Source organism: Pteropus medius, unplaced genomic scaffold, assembly GCF_902729225.1.
Source record: "Pteropus medius unplaced genomic scaffold, Ma_sr-lr_union100, whole genome shotgun sequence".
NCBI lineage: Eukaryota > Metazoa > Chordata > Mammalia > Chiroptera > Pteropodidae > Pteropus > Pteropus medius.
Window position 1 is genome coordinate 12513985 of NW_024349801.1, and position 23213 is coordinate 12537197.

The following is a 23213-nucleotide window of genomic DNA, read 5'->3' on the forward strand; positions in this document are numbered from 1 at the left end:
GCTTATGGAAAAAAAAACTCAACTAAATGTTTGAAAATTCCATTAACCTATGGTAAAAACGAGCTATCAATTACGAGAGCATGCCCCCAAAGCAGATCTACTCCATACTTACTAACACAGCACTATTTTGTTGTGTTCAGTGACATTTTTACCTTTACATTGTTTTAATAGGTAATATAACATCACACAAAATACAAGGTACACAGGTTAAAAGTGTCATGTATGCTCCCACAGAAAAGTATTTTAAAACTGTGAAAATATTAGCTAATTTGAAGCACAAGACCCAACTGTAAATTATTTTGAATAGCTAAATTTAATCCAAATGACGACTCTATCCATGCTTCTAAATCCTTCAAGACAACAGGCATATGAAGGAACATAACAAAGATCACAATATCTACTGCAATCTTTGGCATTATCCAGGTGGCTGTACATCTCTGAAATACAGTATAATATTGCTTATAAACATCTTTGCAAATATCTAAAACACCTAATCCATTTCATTAATTCTCTAGTTCTTACTTTCCTAAGGGGAACAGAACCATCACCATATATCCATCTACTACATCGTACCTCTTAATTTATGGCTATAAATTTAAATATACAATTTAAAATTCTGTTTAAAATATCTTGAGATTTTGCTTCCAAGTATGTGGAAACTTTCATATATCTCAGTCATCCTTGCTATCAGATAATAAAGTAGTTATGTTCCTTAACTCCATGCAGCAACAGCAGAATGGCACAAAGTCAGCTGTGCAACAGGAAGAGCCAGGAATTCTTTTGCACTACAGCGTAACCTATAATGAGGAAAATTCCCATTCACAGGTTTAAATATAGTGCTGGCTCCTAAGCCCATATCCTAAGTAATTCAGCAAGGAATAACCACAGCTGTATGCTGGTTCACATCATTTTCTTGAAAAGTTATTCATCCTAAGAAATAAAATACTTGAATTTTATGAAATAAGCATTCGCTCATTAGGAAGAGTCTCACCTTAAAATAACTGCTCAGAATCCTAAACAACAGCTAGTCTACAAACAGGTCTAGAGTTGAGAGAGATCTAGCACTTAAAGACGAAAACAAAAACATTCACTGCAGTAGTTTCTTTAATAGAGAAAGTTAACAACCTAAATATCCATTAGCAATATACATCCATACAATGAATTTCTATGACTACTGAAAAGAAAATGGACTAGAGCTAAGAGCATATTGCAAATAAAACATGGAGGTGAACAAAAGCAAGTTAACATGCAGAGAGGGTAAAGATTTATAACCATGCATATAATGATGAAAATAAATTCAGAACAAATTAAAGAGGACATTCTTCATGAAATTTAGTTCTGTATTTGAAACAAATGGTGGACCAACTTTCATAGCTACCTAATATAGAAAACATACAGGGAAAAACAGTAACACTCCACCTCCAAATTTTCTGTACAATCAAGTATTTCCAAACTCGAAACAGAAAAGAACAGAAAAGAAAAACTAAATCTTACTTTGATGTTTCTGTAGGTCTCATTTAGAACCATCTTATTAAATTCAGGATTCTTCAGCGTGTCAAGGAAGTTTGAATACAAGCTGTGAAAGTTTGGCTCAATACTGACTCTCTTCATAACCAGGTATTGTGAAACCCAAGGCATAAATTCTTCCTTCACAGTTTCCTTGAGTTCTTCAACCTAGCCAACCAATTTGACACGTGAAGCATACAATTAAAAGATGGTAAAATGTGGTTATGTGTGTTGTTTCTGAGAACAATACTACATCAGATGGCTTCTTGCAAAATTAGGAGCTAAATCACCATGCTATCATCTCTCTCCCCCATTATCAGAGATGCTATGAAGTACAGTATGTTTTATTCCATACTAGTATAGAGTCAATCATCTCTCAAACTGGGGGGGATTAGGACTGAAACATCTATGGCCGCCTTCAACTTTAAAATTATACAACAGGTAGTCAGTCCCTTACCCCCAACTTTCCCAACTTTCCATCTGACCAAAAGAAGATAAACTACTAATCTATAACCTGCCACTAACAGACCTAACACCAGAACTATGTTTCCCTAAATTTCTATCTCCAGGAATTATCTATAAAGTTTGATACTTCTTTTCCAAAAAGGATATTAAAGGCTTCAATTTTTTTTCCACATCAATTATGGTGGGATTGTAAAAGACGTTACTTCCATATATCTCAAACCTACTTGTTTAGGCTAATCTTACTGGCTAACAGAGGCATTTCCAAGTATTGTCTTAGCACACAGTCTTGTAAAGCAAGTATATGCTTTTCACAGGGTCTACCTCAGTTATCAGGCACCTAATAAATGCTCTTAAAGGTCTCTGGGAGGGACATGACTTGTAACCAGAAGTACAAATGAAACTTTCCGTCATCATGAGATCATAAAGTTTATTTCAAGACATCTGTAAACTCACTACAGAACACTACATTTAAAACTAGTGCTATTTAATGTCTACAGAAACCACACCACTGTTACCCTCTACCTTTAAAGTATTAAAAAGGATGCAGAATGTCAAATATAAATCCCCCAACCCATTAGGAATAAGAATAGAGAGCATTCATAGTGATATATAAACTATTTCATCATGCTCACCTTTTGTGTCATATTCGACTGTGAGAGATTGTTGAAGATAAATGCAATTTTCTCCTGGATATTTTCTGGGGGCTCTACAATTCTTTCAGTTTGATCTGTGGCCACAAGCAATGTATCTATATTTGTAGTATTAATAGAAGGCTAAAGAAATAAAGTACATAAAATAAACAAATTAAAATGTATAAAAAATACACACGGTGTTTATGACTGTGCACTGGAAGTCCTGGCAAGACTATGTATTAAACTATTAATAGTGGCTGCCTCTGGGAAATTTGGGGAAGGAAGATAAAGGGAGAAATGTTGGTCTTTATACCTTTTTTAGAAGGCATGTGTTTGTAGTAAAATTAAAATACACGCTCGCTAATGCTTATATTACAAGATGACAAATTTTAGAAGAGAAAAAAAGATAAACCTACTTACTGGCACATCTTTCTTAAAGCTGACTCCAGTTGGCCTGGTGACTGTAACCGTTTTAGCAACAGTGGTGGTTGTTGAGGTGGTTACCATAGTGCTAACCTGACCAGCAAGGGGTGCTTTTGCTGGAACCTGGGCCTGAGCCTGAGCCTGAGCCAGTGCAATACTTCCGGGGGTTGTGATGGAGCCCTGCATTTTCACAGGAGGATCTCTAGACTGCTGTCCATACTCAATATACTGTGGGGGCAGGGAGAGGAAAACACATTAATAGAGTTCTTAACAGAAATAGAAAAATCTAAATTACACTCCCCTCACTTCTGAGAGGCTAGAAATCATCACAGAGTACTCTTTGGGTTCACCTATCTCTTATTCCTTGCCCCATCCTGGCCCATATACCCAAATATGACACATAAACAGATACACTGCAAATTCCTTAGGAGATTAAAACATTAATATTTATGAAAAAACTTGTCTAGCAAAATAACTTCTAAAAGAGTAGCCACAAACACCTGCATATAAATTTAAATTCCTTAATACATGTATACTTTAAAAGCTTTTAAATTTATATAGTAAACTGATCTTTTTTAAGTGGATGCTGATGAGAAACCTAAGGCCTAAAAAACACACTGCAATGTGAGTTACCACTCAGTAATATTACTACAAAACAAAAACACACTGTACACTGCCAAGCCAAGTAGAGGGTAAGCGATGATACTGGATGATCTAGGACAGGTATTTTTCATTTCACAGAATAAACTTTGTTCCCATAGCCAAATTAGAAGATTCCTGATATCATTTCCAACAGTCTGTATCTGGCAAAACATAAACTACTATCTACATATTCAATAACTATTCAAAAAAGGACATTTTCAACTAGAAAAGATAATCTCTGAAGAGAATATAGCCCTTCAAATTGACTAAGTATAGAAATACAAACAGGGGCCTCTCCTTCCCCTCTCTGGGGACCACTGTTTCGTGTGATCACTTCCATGCCACCCCTCTTGCTCTCCAGTCTTCTGAGATCTACATTCCTGGCTCTTAATTCCAAATACATTTGATTGTGATAAGCCTCTAACCTCACGTCCTAGCTTTTCAGAACTCTGCTTTCCTGTTTCAGTACTATAGTTTTGGTACATTCCCCCGACCTCCTCACATAAATCAATATACGCCTGCCTCTCGGTCCATGGTGTCTTCTTACAAACTACCCCAGGGGGATGAAGCAGAAAGCACTGGACTAAATAATAATGTAGAATTAAAAGTAGATTCAAATTCTGATCTGATTCCTTAAAATATGATCTTATAAAGCCATTTATCTGCTTTGTATAAAATAAAGTTAAATATTAATCCACTTTCTTTTCTGTAAGCTATGACCAAAGACAAAGGTATGAATATTTACAAATAAGCTAAAATCAATCACTCTAATAATGATTTAGAAATTTCAAGATCTTGTAAGATGGCTTAAAATGTGTATTCTCTGGCCCTTAGGGACTGCCCTCCTTTTCAAGAAATACCTCAAAGAAATCAAAGCAAGTGGTAAGGAGGCTGTATTTTTGAGAAACACTGATCTAAGTTTTACATGAAACAGCTTTGAATCATATTTAAATCAGAGGAATATTACTCATTTTTATCCAAGATTCCCATTCCAAATCCTTTTAAAAATAAAGCAAAGTTTTTCTTGGTAACAGTAAAAGATATCTATTCAACAGCATTATCTGTTTAAAATACAGGTGAAAGCATTTTATTAAATCACGCAAAACCGTTGCTTAGAAAAGATAATCCAAAAATGACATTTTTTCATGACCTATTATTAAGGTGAAAAACAAGCAACAATATTATATGTATACCTATATCATGCCAATCTTTAAAGAAATCTTAAAGCCATTCCCAGTGTCCAAAATCAAATTAAAATAGATAAACCCTCCAACTACTAGAAAGGTTTTAGGTCGCTTACCTCCTGTAAATGATGTGGAAACTGCATAAAGTGACTGATAGAAGCCAAGTGCTGACAATACTGGGGATAGTCCTTCAATCTGCCAAAGAAAACATTCATTCGTTCATTATTTTATGGAAGACCAAACAGAAGCCGTACAATTAACAAAAATTTTCTTCTAAAGGCTATTCTAGGCCACTTCTCTCATTCTACCTATGAAATACCTTACTTGATGAGAATGCCAAAGGGAAAAGCACATAAGTAGAGGGGAAAATATTTATGAACTTCACTCCTTTTACATCACAAAACAGAATATATGTTTTTTAAAAGGTCTTATTTTACTTAGATTATAATGAGCCACTAAAACTGCTATCTGTTAACTCTAAAATGTTCAAAAGGTGAATGGAAAAACAATTTGTACTTAATCCATACAATGGGATACTGGTCAGCAAGAAGAAACCACTGAAACATGAAGCAACATGGATGAATTGGAAAAGCATCATGCTAAGTGCAAGAAATCACTCATACAGACTGTGTATGAGTTAATTTAAATAACACTCTAGAAGACAGTTGATTGCCAGGGGTTAGAAGTGGGGGAAGGTGAAATTCAGAGGGGAAACAAGAGAACTACTTGGGGGTGATGGATATATTCAATCTTAATTGTAATTGTAATTGTGGTAGGTACACAACTGTATAAATTTGAAGAACTGTACAATAAAATGGTGGTTTTCACTGTGTATAAAGTATACCTCATTTTATAACTAAATAAACAATTATTTTCACATCTTCCTTTTCTACCTCACACAGTTGTTAAGATTAGTTAATACATGTATAATGATGGGACATGGCAAGAAACAGTTAATAAATAATAGGTATTATTTCTCCTTATATTATGAAGAGAAGCTTCACAGGAAACCTATCCACTCACCTATTTTTAAATCTATCTAGTGCAGCAATCCCGAAATAATACATTTTGGATCCAAAAGGCTTGCGTAAGGCTTCAAGAACATATCGCAGGGCCAGACCTAGTGCCATGTAAGTGACCAGTCCTTTTTCAATTATCCCACCAAACAGGCAGGCAGTTATATGTAACTCTTTATCAGGGTACTGGGGGAAAAACCGATATTCTTCAAACAAGTTCCTTAGCATACAATTAAATACTTCTCGTTCTCTCTTTATGGTAGAGTCTTTAAACCTCTGTAGCATTTCTAATACCTGGAAAAAGCAAGATAAAAACAATACACACATAAAAGAAATTTATTAAGAGCCTTCCTAAAATACTCTTAATAGACTTATTAAGCAGAATAAACAATAAACTGAGCTTGAGATGTTAAGGTTTCAAAAGATGCACAGATATATCAAAACACTTTGAAATAAATTTCTAAAAACTTTAAAAGGGGCATTTAAGATTTACCCAAACCATAAAGATTTCGATCATTCTAGACACTCACCTCATCAACAGACATAGTTGGATGTGGTGGGTGATTATATATTCTCTGGAAATAGCTGTTTGCTTCATCGTCTATTTCTTTACTAAAGTGCTGGTTTGCCTCTGGCCACACCTGAGACAAGTCCGCTGTTAGAAACAGAAAAGCAACCAGTGGACATTTAGGCTCTTACTTTACTCCCCATAAAACACAGAGGGCTAAAGTTACCAATATAGTTTTAATATTAAGGGAAAAATTAAACTGAAATATTAAGTAGTCAAGTTTCAATATTTAAGTGTTTCCGGTTCACATAAAGGATTTAAACAAAACTGTCTTACAACTATAGTTCTACCTTAATATTTTCATCAGAACTTTAATTATGCCATGAAAATCCACTAGGTTCAAATTCACAATGCACTTACCCTTAATACAACCTCATTCAAGGTTAACAACTCTTTACTACTTTATAATAAACATCACATTCAACATATAAGAATTATCGATGCATGTGTATGACACACCCACATAAACACAGAGCATGCTACAAAACATAACATTCAAACAAGCCTTTCACACTATCATTTTTCAAGTCAGTTGGTATAGTTTGAAATCTCATATAATGAATATTTCAGTCTCAACAACGAGGTTATTTATAAGTTAATTATGCCTATGTATTGACAAAGAGAACTTCTTGGACTCTGAGAAAAAACTTACTAAGGAGATGAAAATTTGTAAATTAAATTAATCACATATATTATGTGGCAATCTGTATTATATATAGTAAGATGATATATATCATAAAGCTATAACCTTAAAATAAAACATAGTTATTTTATAAACTCCTAAGCTGAAACAGAAATCTAAAATCCTGCTCTTGATTTGTCAAAAAATAACGACAACAAAATTTTACGGTAAGTATAAGATTTTTCTTTCTAAATATAAAGTTTTACTTTTCTCTTTACTATACTTTTTACTATTAGGATAACACCCCTAAGGCTGCTAACTCTTATTAATCCTCCATCACTTTGTTCCAGCAATCCAGATCAAAGGTAGTGTTATCTCACATTTTCATTTCGGTAATTCAAATTCGTGAAATTTACTCCCACTGATCAAGGAGGACTATCAACATATGGCCCTACTAACAATATATTAAGTCAATGTTTTGTCCATATAACTATAGAAACAACAAATTGGACATATAATCAAAAAAGTTTTATGTGCATCAGTCACACTTCACAATCACAGACAACACTACCACTTACAAGGTTTCATCTTACTCTGCTGGAATGTAGGCTGGTTCAGTCCAGAGGTGCCCAGTTTCCTCTGTACAAAAGGATCGTTATTCACTGCAGGGAGTCCAAGAGCCCCAGTTCCTATACCAGTCAGGCTGCCTGTGCCAAGACCACCTACTAGAAAGAACGAAGCAGCCAGAAGTCTTATCATTACTCATGTTCTTGACTTCATTCACATCAAAAATATAAGTTCTTATTTAAAAAGTCAGGGTCCCTGTTAGCTCTCTTGCAATGTCTATTTAATTTTAGAGAGAATCTAAAATAAATAGATGAAAACAATGTCAAAATTTCTTTAGCATTTAGAATTACTAGTTTCTTTATATTCTTGATAAGATATTTATATGCAAAATTTTAATTGTACATTCTCATGTGTGATATAAGGTAGTCAAAATAAGAAAAACTGGCTTGCTTTCCTCAATGATTAAAATTGAAAAATTTCATGTTACTACCTTCTAAGTTAACATCAGCCAAGACTTCTTTCTTTATTCCTCTTAACTCTAGCAAACAATCTTACAATAGTTAGGACTCTGCTAAGAAGGCTTTACTAAGTAAATCTGGTGTACATAAATGAACAGCGAGGCTAGAAACATATAGCTGCAGTGTTAACTAGGTAATAGTGGCACTATCTTTGTCTTTAGGTTTTAATACTCTAAAATTACAAAGACAAAAGGTACCTATAGCTTAGAAGAAAACAAGTGGGTCCAAAGACGGGAAAATGTAACCTTTATTTCAATATAAAGCTAAAAGCCAAAATATTTTAAGAAACTGACAAGTTTTAGAGATTTACTATCATTTTCAAGGTAGGTGAGGTACAGTGAAGAACATACACCTGAATCTAAGTGTGAAATATTTCCAACCTTCATTATACAAACCTTGAGTAATTCATAAAGGTGTGAGTTCTTGATTTAAGCTTAAGTCCTACAGAATTTGTGATTAACACAAATTATTACCATCTGGTAATAAAGAATTCTTACTGAATTTCACTAACTTTAAAAATATGGTATCTAAATTGCAATTCAAAGAATTAATATTATAATAGTATAGTGTTTCTCTCTTCCCAACTATAGATGTTAAAGCAACTTTCACAATTTAGTTTAAGGAGCTTTCCTTATCACAGTCACTCCAAATCCCTTATCATACACTAAGGCACGATGAATATTACAAATAATCTGCGTCCCCACCCACCCTTACCTGGGAGCTGTGATGAAAGTCCTCCAATACCACTGAATGCAGTTGTTTGATTTGGGGTAGAAAGGGGTGGAAATGCTTTTGCTGGTGACTGAGGGGTACTGAATGCAGAACCCAAATTTGGTGGAAAACCCTGCATACTCTGGGTGTGAGGGGCAGCTGAACCACCTATACTAAGAGATGCCATTCCAGCTAGAGGGTCAATCTAAAGAAAAACATTATAAAAATGTATTAAACATACTTTAAGCAAAACAAACTTATGACAAAGGTAAAACAATCTTTATCAACAGTTCTTTATATGCTTAATAACTAAATTGCAAAGCCCCATTCAATCATAATACTTAAATCCCAAAATCAAGTCAAGTGTGCCAGTCTTTTTTTCTTAGTATTATTGTAGATGAAGTAGATTTAAAGAATTAGCCTGTGCAAAAGTATCAGAGCCATAATATGAGGGCTACAAAACTCCAAGAATAACATTTAACATGAATTGCCCCGCAGCTGTAATTTAACTAAGTATTTAGAACTGATATGGCACAGCTGTTACATTAGGACCTTACAATTTCCAATTAGCCACTTTAAAACAAAAAGAATCCCTCAATCTTATTTAACTTTAAATACAATAAAAGCATTAAGAAATTAAAAATAAATCTTCCAGTCCAAACAAGTAAATCTAGTCAAAATCTGAAAATCTTTGGGGATGGAGATAAGCTCTAGTTTAATTTAAAAAAATAAATAAATAAGGTATGCTATTCACAAGATTTTAAAAAATATGTAATAACTGCACTTCTAAGCTTCTCAGCTTGTGGTATTATTTCAAACCTTCATGACTATAGAAAATGATATGCAAAGTGCCTTTTATAAAGTGGCCACTGAAAATCACTAAATGTTTTCTTTCCTTAAACCCCAATCTGCCATTCAATGCAGCTGAAACTAGAAGCGGAGTATGTTGCTCCCAGAGAAAAGGGTGTGGTTGGTGTCAGGGAGTAACTTAAATGTACCTTGTCTTTAAAAGAGCAGTTCAGTTGAGAGCTGAAGAGCCCCAGTTATAACAAGTCCTTATGCTCTAGCACTGTTGCTTGGCCCGTGAAGCTACAAACAAGACATATCAGGTTCAAAGGCAGTGCTTATTTCTCAAGTTATTCTTATTTTAAAAAGAAGTCCCTACCATTTACCTAAATAAGTTGTTTTGCATCTTTCCTTTCAGAGTCATGTTCTATTTGATGATCAAAAACTATTCTCAACTACAGTGCCTATTTATGGATCTCCTTTAAATGTAGTAGTGGATGCTAGACATGCAATTATCTAAAATATAATAAATTCAGACAAATTTCCCTTTGAGTATATTGTTAATGATGGCGTAGAAGCTTATTCTATTCCAAATCTATGAACAAATACAGATGTACCAATTGTAGCATTCATTTACCTGAACAGGAGAAATGGCATCTAAGCTGCTAGCACTAGGAGGGCGTCCTTTTGGCATAACTCCAGGTGGCGGTTGTCTGGCCTTATTCATAACATTACTGCAATTGGCTACCATGGTGAGGATGGTTTCTGACAACTCCTGAGAAACACTCCTAAAGAGAAATGTGAAAAATATCACTTATTGTTCCCCAGAACACTTAAATCTGATTCTCTAATAAAGAAAATCTGCTGGAACATCCAGCTAAATTTCCACCATATCCCATGTCTTTGCATCTGTCATTATTCACTAGGATTTTCTGAGCCATTGGTTTTCTCTTCTAAGTATCCAATTTACATCTCTGAAACTAAACTTTGTGTATAATACAACCAATATATTTTAAAACACTCCAAAAAAACAATCTATCCCCTCAACTACTTTGTCAAAAATTATGCCCAAACCTGGACATATCAAAGCAAACAAATAAGCAATTTTTATACTAGTTTCTCAAAGATAAGACAGTTATTTAAGTATATATAGGTAAAAAATATCATACACGTAATCAATAACTACACTTGGCAACCATATAGACAACTGACTGACTTCTAAAATGTCAAGTACTAGGAAAAATGTGTTACAGAAAAATCCACTTTCTTATCTTACAGTGTTACTCCCTCATAAAACCATGGAACCAATTGTACTTATAAACTCTACAAACTTGATATTGTCTTAGATTTTTCCTCCTAAATTCAAAATCTTACTACTGGCATTAAGAAGTAAAAGTAATCAATCAGACAATTTTTTCACATTTGGGAAAAAAGAGACTAGGATGTTTAAAGTACCAAATAAAACTCTACAACATTGAATCAGTACAACAAAATCTACAAAATTTTTACTTGTGCCAACACACACCACACACCACACACACACACACACACACACACACACACACACACACACACACACACAGAAATGGATTCAGTATGGACTATGAATATAAATGAATGAAGTTGTTTTCCTAAGCAATGAAGCAAGAAGAAAAATATTAACACACCCTGGTTAAAAAAAAAAAAAAGGGAGATGTCAATTCCTAAAGGTATAGGTCTACATATTTACCTTAGCAATAAGCAGTAAAGCCATTAATTTCCAAATGATGCTCAAAAACAATTAAAGGTATCTGAAATATAATTACACGAGTACCGCCCTCTAGCCTCTATGTATCTAAGTTCAAATACCTGCTCCTATAATTAAAATTTCACAGAGATATCATATTTCATCTTTCAGATTAGCACATCCTCCCCCCCTAGCAAGGCAATGGGAAAACAGACATACTGCTGGTGATTATACAAAATGAACAACTTCAATGGAGGAAAATTTTCTAATGCCTAACAAAATTAGGCATGCATTTCCCTTTAACCCAACAATTCCATTTCTAGTGGTCCCAAATGGCAAAGATAAAAGATGTAAAACACTGTTCATTGCAACACTATTTGTGATGCAGAATACAAATAATCAGAATGCCCACCAAAAAGGAGACTGGTTACTAAGGCACAAAGCATCTACTCAATGGAGTACTATCCAGCAATTAAAAGGAATAAGGAAGTCCTCTCATTCTATGAACTCCAGAATATACAATCCAACATAAGCAGCATGGTGCATTAAGAGTATTTAATATACTATCTTTTGTACACAAAGATGGAAAGATACAAATACATACGTATTTTTTTAATGCAAAGATAACCCAAAAATACAAATGAAAATGGTTACCTATAGAAGACTAGAACACAGTGGCAAAAAGTTCAAAGGAAGATTTCTCAGAATGTACCTTGTTTTCTAGAGTTTGACTTTGAAACTATGTGTTTCGCCAATCATAAAAACAAAACCAACCAAACAAAACACCTTTTAAATTAAAAAAAAAAACTGTTCTAAAGACACCTATGCCATGGGTTAAGGGTTACCAGTAGTAGATAATAATTAGCATGCTGCGTTGAATACAAAATGCCACACCATTATTTTATGTATTACACAAAAAGAAAAAAACTCAGCTAATTGTAAGAGGTTACCAATGAGATGCATCGTATTTCAGAGATGTTAAAACAGAAAAAAGTGGGTATCTACCTCATAACTGATAAATATGGTTAAATTAAAACATCATTCCTTACTATTTCGGAAAAACTTCTAACATTTGACAGTGTCAAACTTTTAAAAGCAATTAGAATATTACAAGGAACACCCAGTACTGTTTCACTCACCAATTAGTTACATTTTGTTTAATCTATTTGTTTAATCACTTTCTGTTCTCTACCCACAACATTTAAGTTAGACACACCATGTACCTTTTATCCCTCAATACTTCACTATGTATTTCCTAAGAATAAGGAGACATTTTCTTATATAACTATGTAAAATAATAAAGATCAGGAAGTTTACCACAGATAAAATAAACTTGGCCATATCCAAATTACCACAATTGTTCCCATTTATGTCCTTCAGTGCTATTTTTTCCTTGGATCAGGATCCAATCCACTGCATTGAGTTTCCATGTCTCGTTAGCATCTTTAAACTAGGAAGACTTCATCAGCTTTTATTTATCCTTCTTGAACTTGATTTTGTTCTTTAGTACAAATCAGTTATTTTTATAGAATGTCCCGTGTTTTGAGTTTGTCTGATATTTTAGATTTTAGATGCATTTATGGCAAGACTATCACGTTAAGTTACATTGTATTCTTCTCAGTGCATTTTATAATGAGGCACATGATGTAGAAGTGAGCTGATCACTTTGATCAATAAATAAATGTGGCATACGCCAGGTTTCTCCACATTTAAGTTACAACTTTTATTGATTTGTGAGTAGACACTTTAAAATTATGTAATTATCCTGTTCCTCAAATATTCCCTCACTGTTTTTAAGCACCCACTGAGTTCCTAAATCCATCATAATTACTTTGATATTTATAATCATAATTATTTGATATTTGAATTTTCCTACTTTGATATTTATCAGTATAAACTCTAAACATTTTACATACATTTCATTAAATTCTTCAAGAAGACAGCTACTTCTAACATAACAAAAGAAATTGAAATCCAGAGTTGATTAAACTACCTCCTTACACGTAAGTATAGAACATTTCACCCAATTTTAATATTCAATTCCAAACGGATTTAAATGTATAAATGTGAGAGGCAAAACTTTACATGTAAAAGTTTTAGAACATTCAGAACTTACAAAGCACGGTTTCTTAACTGTTGCACTATTAATATTCAGGACTAGGTAATTCTTTGTTGTGGAGAATCTCTTGTGCATTTCAAGATGTTTAACAGCATCCCTAGCCTTTACCCACTAGATAGCAGTAGCACACTTCTCTCCAAGTACAATCAAAAAAGAATGTCAAAAAAGTTTGAGTGAGGTTAATCATCCCTGGTTGAAAACTGGTTTAGAGACATACATGTGCAAAAATTTTTTTAAAAGGACAGGAGAAATAAAGTTTAAGATTTAGGTGGTAGAATAAAACAGGATTGAAGAGGAAGACAAGGGTAGCTTCAAAAAGATTGGTCATGTTACAGTTTAAGATGCAAAGTAGAATCACAGGTGCCCATTTTATTAGGCTTCAGAACTTACAAAAAAAACATATAGGACATATGTGAAAATGGTGGAGTAAAGAATACCAAATACTCTTTCCTCCATAAAAGCAACTAGAAAACTGGCAAAAATTGCCAAAATCAACTTTTTCAGAATTGTGGAAATTAACCAAACGGCTTACCACAATACAGGGAGTTTTATTATAGAAAGATGGTCAGATCGTGATAGCAAGAGCAAGTTTTCTGGCATCTTAATTTGTTCTAATCACATGCTCCCTTCTCCAGCTAGCTGCACAGCAGTCTTTAAAACTAACATCCCACAATCAGTGAAAGCCAAGCAGCCTGAGAGCCAACACAGAGGGCTCATAAGTGGGTTGAAACCTCTTCAAAGCCTCATTCTCACAGAATTGTCATTGTTTCACCTGTCTGAGGATTCCCTGTGAGACCACAATGGCAAGGTTGTCTTTACTTGACCTAAGTACTGGCCCAGTGAGAACAGCCTTTTCCCCATGTATTTGTAGAAAACGTTTAAGGTAATTATTTAAACTTTCTAGCGGCCTGAGGTAGAAAAGAGTTTGAGCAAACAGTAAGCTAAGCAAAAAGCTTTTTAAAAAAAAACTTGAGGACTGAGAATTCTATGAGTGGGGCTTTAAAAAACTCCCACAGTTTACTGGGGATAGGACTATGCTAATAACTAAAGCTGTGGCAGTCCCACGATCCATAAAGGACCTGAGAAGGCCCAAGCTCTCACCTTAAGGTGACGACCTGTATGCTCTGCCTAAGATGGAAATGGAGGCCAAAGTGCAGTTGTCCAGTGACAGGCTTAGTGCCTCAACACGCATACAGAAACACAAGGTAAAGAGCAGCTTACTGATTCCAAGGTTTAAGAAAACCTTAAACCACAGGACTACCCAAACAGACTTCAGTGGCCTAACACGACAAAGAATGGAGACACTACAGAATTGGTTCAGAAAAGTCTAAACAAAAAAAGAGGAACAACAAAACAAAAACCCCTGAGGAGGAGGGAGAATCCAATTTCAAGAACTGCCACATTATTTAAACTTTCTAGTTTTTAACCAATAATCAGAGGACGTGGGGAAAAAAAAGGCAATAAAGCATAGCCCAAACACAGGAATAAAACATTATCGACAGAAACTGTCCCTGAGGAATAGATGTTGGACTTACTAGATAAAGACTTTAAATAAGCTACGCGATAAATGTTTAAAAAACTAAAGAAAAACATGTCAAAAGAACTACAGGAAAATATGAGAAAGATATGTCTCAAAATAGAGCAGTCAACAGAAATTATTATTATTTCTTTAACAGTAAGGCATATACATATATTTACACTGGGTGTTCACCTCCCATAGTTAAGATTTCTTTCTGTCACCACATATTTGACTCCTTTTACCCCATCTACCTCCCCCCACCCCGTACCTCCTACCCTCAGAAATTATTTTAAGTTAAAAAGTATGACAACTGAAATGACATTCCCAACAGCACATTCAAGCTGGTAAAAGAATCCACAAACTAGAAGATAGTTCAATTAAGATAATCTAACATGAAAAGCCGAAAGACTCACAGAAATGTAAAGCACCAGAAAATGTACCAACACACACATAAAGTCCCAGAGAAAAGAGATATAAAGAGGAAGAGTATTTGTTGAAATAATGACTGAAATTTACCCAAATTTGATGAAAACCATTAATCTATACATCCAATAAGCTCAACAAATTCCAAGTAATATAAACTCAAAGGAATCCATACCTAGAAACAACATAATCAAGTTGCTGAAATCAAAAAGACAGAGTACCTTAATAGCAAAAAGAGAGGCAACTTAACACATAGTAGGGAGCCTCAAAAAATTAACAACAGCTGTTTTATCAGAAACTATGGGAGTCAGAAAGCAATGGATAGCTATTCAAAATATTAAAGGAAAAGAATGTCAGTCAGGAATCCTATATTTGACAAAACTATCTTCCAAATACAAAGAAATTAAGACATTCCCACATAAACCAAAACTGAGGGAATTCATTTCTAATAGCACGGCCTTAATAAGAAATAAAAGGAATCCTTCAGGCTGAAACGAAAGGACACTACACCGTAACTTGAATCCATATGAAAAAGCAGAGCTCTAGTAAAGGGACGTAGGTAAATATAAACCACAGTATAAATGTATGTTTTATAATCTTTTTATCTCCTACTTGATTTAAAGGACAATTAAATTTAGATTTACTTTTAAATCTTTTGATGGGCACACAATGTATAAAAGTATAATTAGGGAACAACAGTGCAGTGAAAGGAACAGAACTATATAGGAGGCAATTTTTGGATCATACTGAAATTCAGTTGGTTATTAATGGAACTAGATTGTTGTAAATCGAAATGTCAATTCAATCCCCAGGGTAACCACAAAGGGGGAAAGAACCCCTCAAAAACATATAGTTAAACAAAGAAAGAAATTAAGATGATATACCAGAAAATATTTAACAGTAATGGAGAACATGGAACTAAGTAAGCAAAAAGACAATCAAGACATACAGAGAAACTAATAGCAAATGGCATTGATGAATCTGACCTTATCAGCAATTACACTGAATGTAAATGGATTAAATACTTCAATTTAAGTTATTAAGTGACTGGATCGTAATTATTCTCACTACGAACTGATCATGACTTTACAGAGGTATTAGTTATGCTACAGTGATAATCATATTGCACTATACAGAAGTATCAAATCAACACTCAGTAAACCTTAAATTTACAATGCTGTATGTCAGTTATATCTCAATTTAAAAAAACAATGGCTAGAGTGACACAAAAGATAAACAAGGAAGAGAAGACTTCGACAACACTATAAACCACCTAAACCTAACAGGCATATACAGAACACTCTACTCAACAGTAGGCTATACACCCTTCTTAAGCGCACATGAACAATTCTCTAGGATAGATCCTATGACAAGTCTCGATGAATTTAAAGAACGAAATCCATATAAAGTACATTTGTCTACCACAATGTAATGAAACTAAAAATCAGTAACAAAAGAGAACTAGAAAACTCAAAAATATGTGGAAATCAATCAACATATTCTTATAATCATTGTGTCTAAAAAACCTACAAAATACTTTGATGAAAATGCAAACAATGCTAAACCTAAAGCATGTCATAGGTGCAAATTCAAAGCCATAAACACTCCAATTAGGAAGAAAAATCTCAAAAAAAATCTAACCATCTTAACAATTTTTTAAAAATTTAAACTAAACCCAAAACAAGCAAAAGGAAAAAAAATAATAAAGTTTAGAACTGAAATAAATGAAATGAAATGGAGAACAGAAAAACAAAGAGACAAAACAAACCCAAAAGTTGGTTCCTTGAGAGGGGAAAATGACAAACATTTAGCTACAACAACCAAGAGAGACACACTCAAATAACTTAACTGAAAGAGAGAACATTACTATCAACCTTACAGAAATAAGAAAGATTTAAGGATACAGTATAAAACAACGGTATACCAAAAATTAGATAACCTAGACAAAATGTACAAATTCCTAGAAAGACACAAATTACCAAAACTGACTCAAAAAGAAACAGAAAAATCTGAATAGGCCTATGACAAGTAGATATAATAAATTGGTAATCAAAAACTACTCCCAATACAAAGCCCAGGACCAGATGGCTTCACTGCCGAATTCTATGGAACATTTAAATAAGAATTAACACCAACCTTTCTCATAAAAAATTAAGAGACTTATCAAGTTATTGTATAAGGCCAATATTACCCAGATATCAAAACCAAAGACAAGAAAACTACAGAACAATATCCCTTAGGAACACAGACATAAAAATGCTCACCAAATACTAGCAAATTGAATTCAGTAGCATATAAAAAGTATAAAGACCACTGAGATTTATCCCAGGAATGCAAGGATTTTTAACATCCAAATATCAATTAACATAATATACCACATCGACAGAATAAAAATCAAAAACCACATGATCATCTCAATGAATGCAGATATAAGCATATGACAAAATGCTTTCACAATAAACCAACCAACTAACTAGAATTAGAAGGTAAGGAAAATTCAACGTGATGGGCCATCTATGAAAAAACCACAGCTAACATCATACTTAATTTTGAAACAACGGATACATTCCTCCTAAAATCACTACAAAACAAGGATTTTTGCTCTTGCTGCTTGCTTTCAATGATACACTGGAGGTTCGCAGTAGTGAAAAAGGCAAGAAAAAGAAATAGCATCCAGGTGGGAAAGGGAGAAATAAAACTTATCTCCCTTCGGAGATGACATGACTTATATAAAACATTTAACAAGTGCAAGACTTGTGCAATGAAAATGACAAAACATCACTGAAAGAAATCAGAGACCTAAATAAATGGATAAATATCTCCGATTCGAAGATTTGGAAGAATTGGAAGACAATATTGTTAAGACAGCATATTCACCAAAATGATCTAAAGATTCAACACAATCCTTACAAAATTCCAGCGTGCTTCTTTGCAATTTCTTTGCAAAAATTGACAAGCTGATCCTAAAATTCATATAGGAAATCAAAAGACCCAGAATAGCCAAAACAATCTTGAAAAAAGAAGTCACAGGACTCACACTTCCCAATTTCAAAACTTACTAAAAAGCTATAGTAATCAAGACAACATGGAACTGGCATAAAGACAGACATATATAGACCAATGGTATAGAACTGAAAAGTCCAGAAATAAACATATACATTACAGGCAACTGACTTTTTAGAAGACAATTCAAAAGAGAAAGACTAGCCTTTTCGACAAGTGGTGTGCTGGGACAACTGAACATCCACATGCAAAACGATGTAACTGGAACCTTTTCATATACTATCTACAAAAAAATTAACTCAAATGGATCTAACATGTATTTTACGGGGTACTATACTTTGAACTTAAAAACCACTGGATTATTTAAACTGCTGTACTGTTAATCATTCAATCTCTTCCCCAAATCAACAATTATTCATATAATCCAATTCCAATATTAAATGGTCCTTTTCAAGTATGCTCTTCTTACCCTGCACAAGCTTGTAAACAGGCCAACATTGTCGCCAGAGTTTCTGGAGGAAGTTGAGCACTTTTGGGCTGATCTTTCTCTGGGGCGAGTCCACCCAAAATAGAAGGGCACCGTCTCTTTAAAAAAGTCATGCATGCCTGGATAAAAGGCTCCTAAAAAAGAAAGTCTCTCAGTGTATTTGAAATTGATCCTAATTGCTTTCACATTAAAGATAAATCGATTTCAGATTAAAGACTAAAATCCAGGATGTAACAACATATTTATTGCCACTTTAAAAGGTTACTTTTCTTTAGCGATTTCAGCCATCAATATTTCAAATCGGTAACAAATGGATTAATCCTGCTTACTCCATGCTCTCGAATTTTATCTGTGAGCCACTTGTCAAGTTTGAGGTATTCACGACGTGAAGCAAGTGCAGCAAGGTCAATAACAAAGGCAAATGGAGTACCATTTAGCAGCATTGACAAGGCCTAAAGAAAAAGAATATTCGAATTACAAGTCAAGCAATGAAGTACTCTCTCTGTGTCCTATTTTCTGTTTCCTACTTTTATTTTCACAAACAAGTCTAAATAAAATATACTACTAATATTTTCTTGATCTTAATTTTTTAAACAGCTTAATCCTTCAACGTAACATTAGTCCTTACTTAAAATAAGGCAAACATTTCAACCTGACTTTACCTTCAAGATAAACTCTACCCTCTGCTTTTTAAATAACTAAACCTGAAGCAGAACAAGACACAAGCATGAAAAATAATCCTTACCCATTTTTTCAAATCTAAACTCAGGCTTATTCTCAATTTAGCAAAAATATGTAACAGAAGCCTATACCCCTAGTGATCAAAGACATCAAGAGTCAGGCCATTTGTCAAAAGATCCTGTTAATAACATTAATGAAATTTGCAAAAAGGTTGAAACCCAAGCAGTTTCCCCAAAAAAATGTTATCTCCCATATCACATCTGAGGTCAATTATAACTAGCTTTATAATAAAATAGCCTTTGCAAATACCACAGAAAACCAAACAAAATTCAATCAAATGTAAATGAATTCTGCCACTTATTTTCACGTATCTAAAACCACTCTGCTTCCAATCCCTTTCTACTTACAAGACAAAATTCTTATCTCAACTTATTCTACCTAAAAGCTGGTTATATGAATTATTCCTAAGGCTACGTTACATAAAAATATTTTTTTTATCATTAATAAATAAAAACGTTATTCTGTCCCTTCAAGCTCACCTTCAAGTCCTGGGCCACATCAAGTATTCGAGACAATTTGGCCTGATCATACTGCTCCCCTCGCATGTACCACTCTGCCATTGCATGCATGATAAGCTGGCGGATTGAGGGAGACTGTCCCTAAGGAAAAAAAGGGCTAAATAGCAATCCTGCTCAACATTGTGATAAGTACCATTGCAAATATGAAGCTAACTTTACTTATTATTTTTAAGTAAAATTGAGACCTATCATGCAGACATTCAATATAAGACTCAAGCAGAGATTACAGTGACATTCTTTGTGGGAAAGCAGTTATTTCCACATCTTGCAAATGAAGCCTAAACTGTGGGTCCTACAGCCATTGAACAAAGCTATTTGTTCTATGAAAGTCTTCCTACGCATTTTCAAACACAAAATTAAAACAGAATGCTGTGAACATGATTGTATCGAGTTTATATAATTCCTTAATTCCTTATGTTACAAATTACTGGTCTATAAATAAAAACAAAACAGTTTAAGGTAACCACCTCTCATGTTACACAGTGTAGTGTTATATCAGTATTTCTGGGATTGATGTTTGTACATTCTAAATCTATTTTCACAAATGAAAATGTTCATTTTTTTATGATTATTCAATTTCCTTTTTTTCTCAGAAAACAGCCTGAGTTTGAAGACTGATCTAAAGGTTTGCAGCTTCATTATATAAACGATTAGTTGTAATTTAGTGAGTATTTTTCATGGAAGCGGTGACAAGTCAATTATTATTGCTTTATCTAAACTGCTTTTTAGTAACTGTCCTAGAAGGTCCAAGTGATAAAGTATTCAACCAAAAGTAAGGAGGTGCAACTCCTTTCAAGCTACCCTTTCTACCTCACAGCTGTAGTAGAGAGAAAGGCATAAGAATGTCTGGGCTGCAAACTTTTGGTTAAACGTTTGTTAAACATTCTTTAAACTATAAGTCTACCATGTAATTTGAGTCTCTAAAAATGGAAGAGAGCTGAATGAATGGCATGGAAAGGCTAAAAATTTTCATTTAGAAATAAAGTCTTATCTGATTTTTTTTAAAAAGCACTTGTATATAATGTAAACTATTGTGAGAATAATTAAAGGAAAAAGTAGCCAAAAAAGGAACCTGATGTAAAGGGGAAGAGGACTGCTTTTTCTTAAACATTCTGCATTTGTCATTAAAAATATAGGCTATTAAAAGAAAAATAAATAAGTACATGGGTAAAAAAAATATTTACTTGTCAAATACATTTTACAAAATTAGGGGGTGAAAGCAGAAGGGCTGAAATGGTATATCAGCTGAAACTAAAATAAAATTTAAATGCTGATCTTCAATAAAACAGAAAATAATGCCACTTAATTTGATTTGTAATCTTTTCTCATTTACTGTTAAAAAATGACATGAGTATCTTCTGGTTCTGTGATAAATGATTACGCTCCTTACTGGTAGCAGAAGAATACTAAGGGCCCTAACAAAACAGAGCTTTCATAATACAGTACTAAATTTTTAAAAACTGTCTTAACCTCCTTGCTCTTTTAATTTTTATACTTTAATACTCAGATGATGCAAAAAGATTAAATAAGCTTTGTGGAAGTGTGACTTTTCCAGACTATAATAATTCCAAGATTAACAATTTCTCTCACTGAACATCCTCCAATGAAGAAATGGTCATGTCTTACCTGCCCATGCCATGCATAGTGCAAAATAATAGCAGAGTTAGGATGGTTTCCGAGGAAAATTGGCATCAGAGTGGAGATGAGTTCATGGCGCAAGGTGTGCCAGGAGGTGTTGATTTGTAGTAAGGCCAATACCAACATGTCTGGACAGTGTTTGATAGGAAAGCTGAAGAGCTGTTTGACTTGCTCATATTGCCCCACCTCTGCGAGCCTCAGTAGAGATTCAATCAAATCCAAGCTCTTCCTAACAAGAATGGAAGACACTCCATCAATGACATCTACGTATAGAAAACTCACTTTCCAAATAAGTGATACCAGCTATCAAGATAAAATCAAGCTGTTGTCATATTTTAATATTTCAAAAACATTTGAATTGGTGCTGTTCATCTCAAAAAAATACGCTGCTATGTTATCAGGCTAATTTCAAAGGCAGTCCAAATTTACAAAAAGTGGTGAAGGAGAGTAGACACCACTGATCATTTGCATAATCATGGATTCTCCTTACCAAAAAGATATCATCAAATATTTTTGCGATTAGTGTGAAAAATAAAAACCAGTAACATCAAAGATTTTAGATTGTCAAAAATCTAAAACATAGGGAGAATGAGGGAGAAGGGAGGCAGACGGGAGGAAATTTTAAAATCATTTCTTCAACTAAAAAAAAAATGTAAAAAATGTTTAAATAAATAAAGGGGAAAAAAATCCAGAACAGAAACCTAATTTATAAATAAGAAAAATTCTACACAAAAATACAGCCTGACTACTTACTTTGGGTAATCTAAGTTATAACCTAGTTGACTCCTAATGTCACTCATGTTCAGAAATTCACAGCACTCCCTGTGAATCATTCTTGCCCCAGACAGCTGAATGTGGTTGACTTGATTTAATCAAGCCTCAAGATCTTACTCTATCCTTAATACATGAAAACTATAGGGACAGAGATCAAATCAAACCCCATGAGAAAACAAATACCCCATGTCATGACGAAGACTAAAGGATAAATGATCCTATTTCTCCATCAAATCAATGACAAAAATTATATTAAAAAAGAGAAGGAAATTTACAGAATAAAAGTAATTAGGTGGATCTGTGTCTGGACTCTCAATTATTCAAAAACATTAAAAGACATTTTTGAGACAATCAGGAAAACCTGAAAGTCAAGCTATATTAACAAACTGTTAATGTGATATGACTTCCAGTTTCATAAAGCAGAAAGAGGTCTTTACCTGTTAAAATCAAAAAGATATACTGCTATATACAAGACTTAACAGGGGAAAAAATCAATCAAGCCTGCAGATTCAACGTTAACTAGCACCTGGGAAAAGGACACACTTTAGAACAAACAACTGTGAAGAACAGGGATCAGCAAACTACATCCACAGGGCAAATGCAACTCACTGTTTTTGTTAATAAC

The 23213-nt window shown here is 33.8% G+C and overlaps 1 protein-coding gene and 2 non-coding genes across 9 annotated transcripts in view; all 3 read right to left on the minus strand.

The window, feature by feature from the left end:
- CNOT1 (CCR4-NOT transcription complex subunit 1) overlaps positions 1-23213 on the minus strand; it is an 81683-nt gene that overhangs the window by 23007 nt on the left and 35463 nt on the right. For 3 of the 7 annotated variants that reach the window (XM_039888851.1, XM_039888852.1, XM_039888855.1), the window contains 13 exons: positions 21803-22043; positions 20138-20257; positions 19247-19369; positions 18900-19051; positions 10278-10428; positions 8858-9059; positions 7637-7783; positions 6399-6523; positions 5876-6162; positions 4969-5047; positions 3024-3254; positions 2604-2744; positions 1495-1674 (listed from right to left, as the gene is read on the minus strand). In XM_039888851.1, coding sequence (XP_039744785.1) covers positions 1495-1674; positions 2604-2744; positions 3024-3254; positions 4969-5047; positions 5876-6162; positions 6399-6523; positions 7637-7783; positions 8858-9059; positions 10278-10428; positions 18900-19051; positions 19247-19369; positions 20138-20257; positions 21803-22043 — 2179 coding nt within the window. The remainder of the gene's footprint in view (positions 1-1494; positions 1675-2603; positions 2745-3023; positions 3255-4968; positions 5048-5875; positions 6163-6398; positions 6524-7636; positions 7784-8857; positions 9060-10277; positions 10429-18899; positions 19052-19246; positions 19370-20137; positions 20258-21802; positions 22044-23213) is intronic. The other 4 variants (XM_039888857.1, XM_039888854.1, XM_039888856.1 and 1 more) reach the window with 2 other exon arrangements.
- On the minus strand, positions 704-841 carry LOC120581104 (small nucleolar RNA SNORA46). The gene has a single exon (XR_005647154.1). It is a non-coding gene; the product is annotated as a small nucleolar RNA SNORA46 (small nucleolar RNA).
- Positions 9845-9980, minus strand: LOC120581105 (small nucleolar RNA SNORA50). The gene has a single exon (XR_005647155.1). It is a non-coding gene; the product is annotated as a small nucleolar RNA SNORA50 (small nucleolar RNA).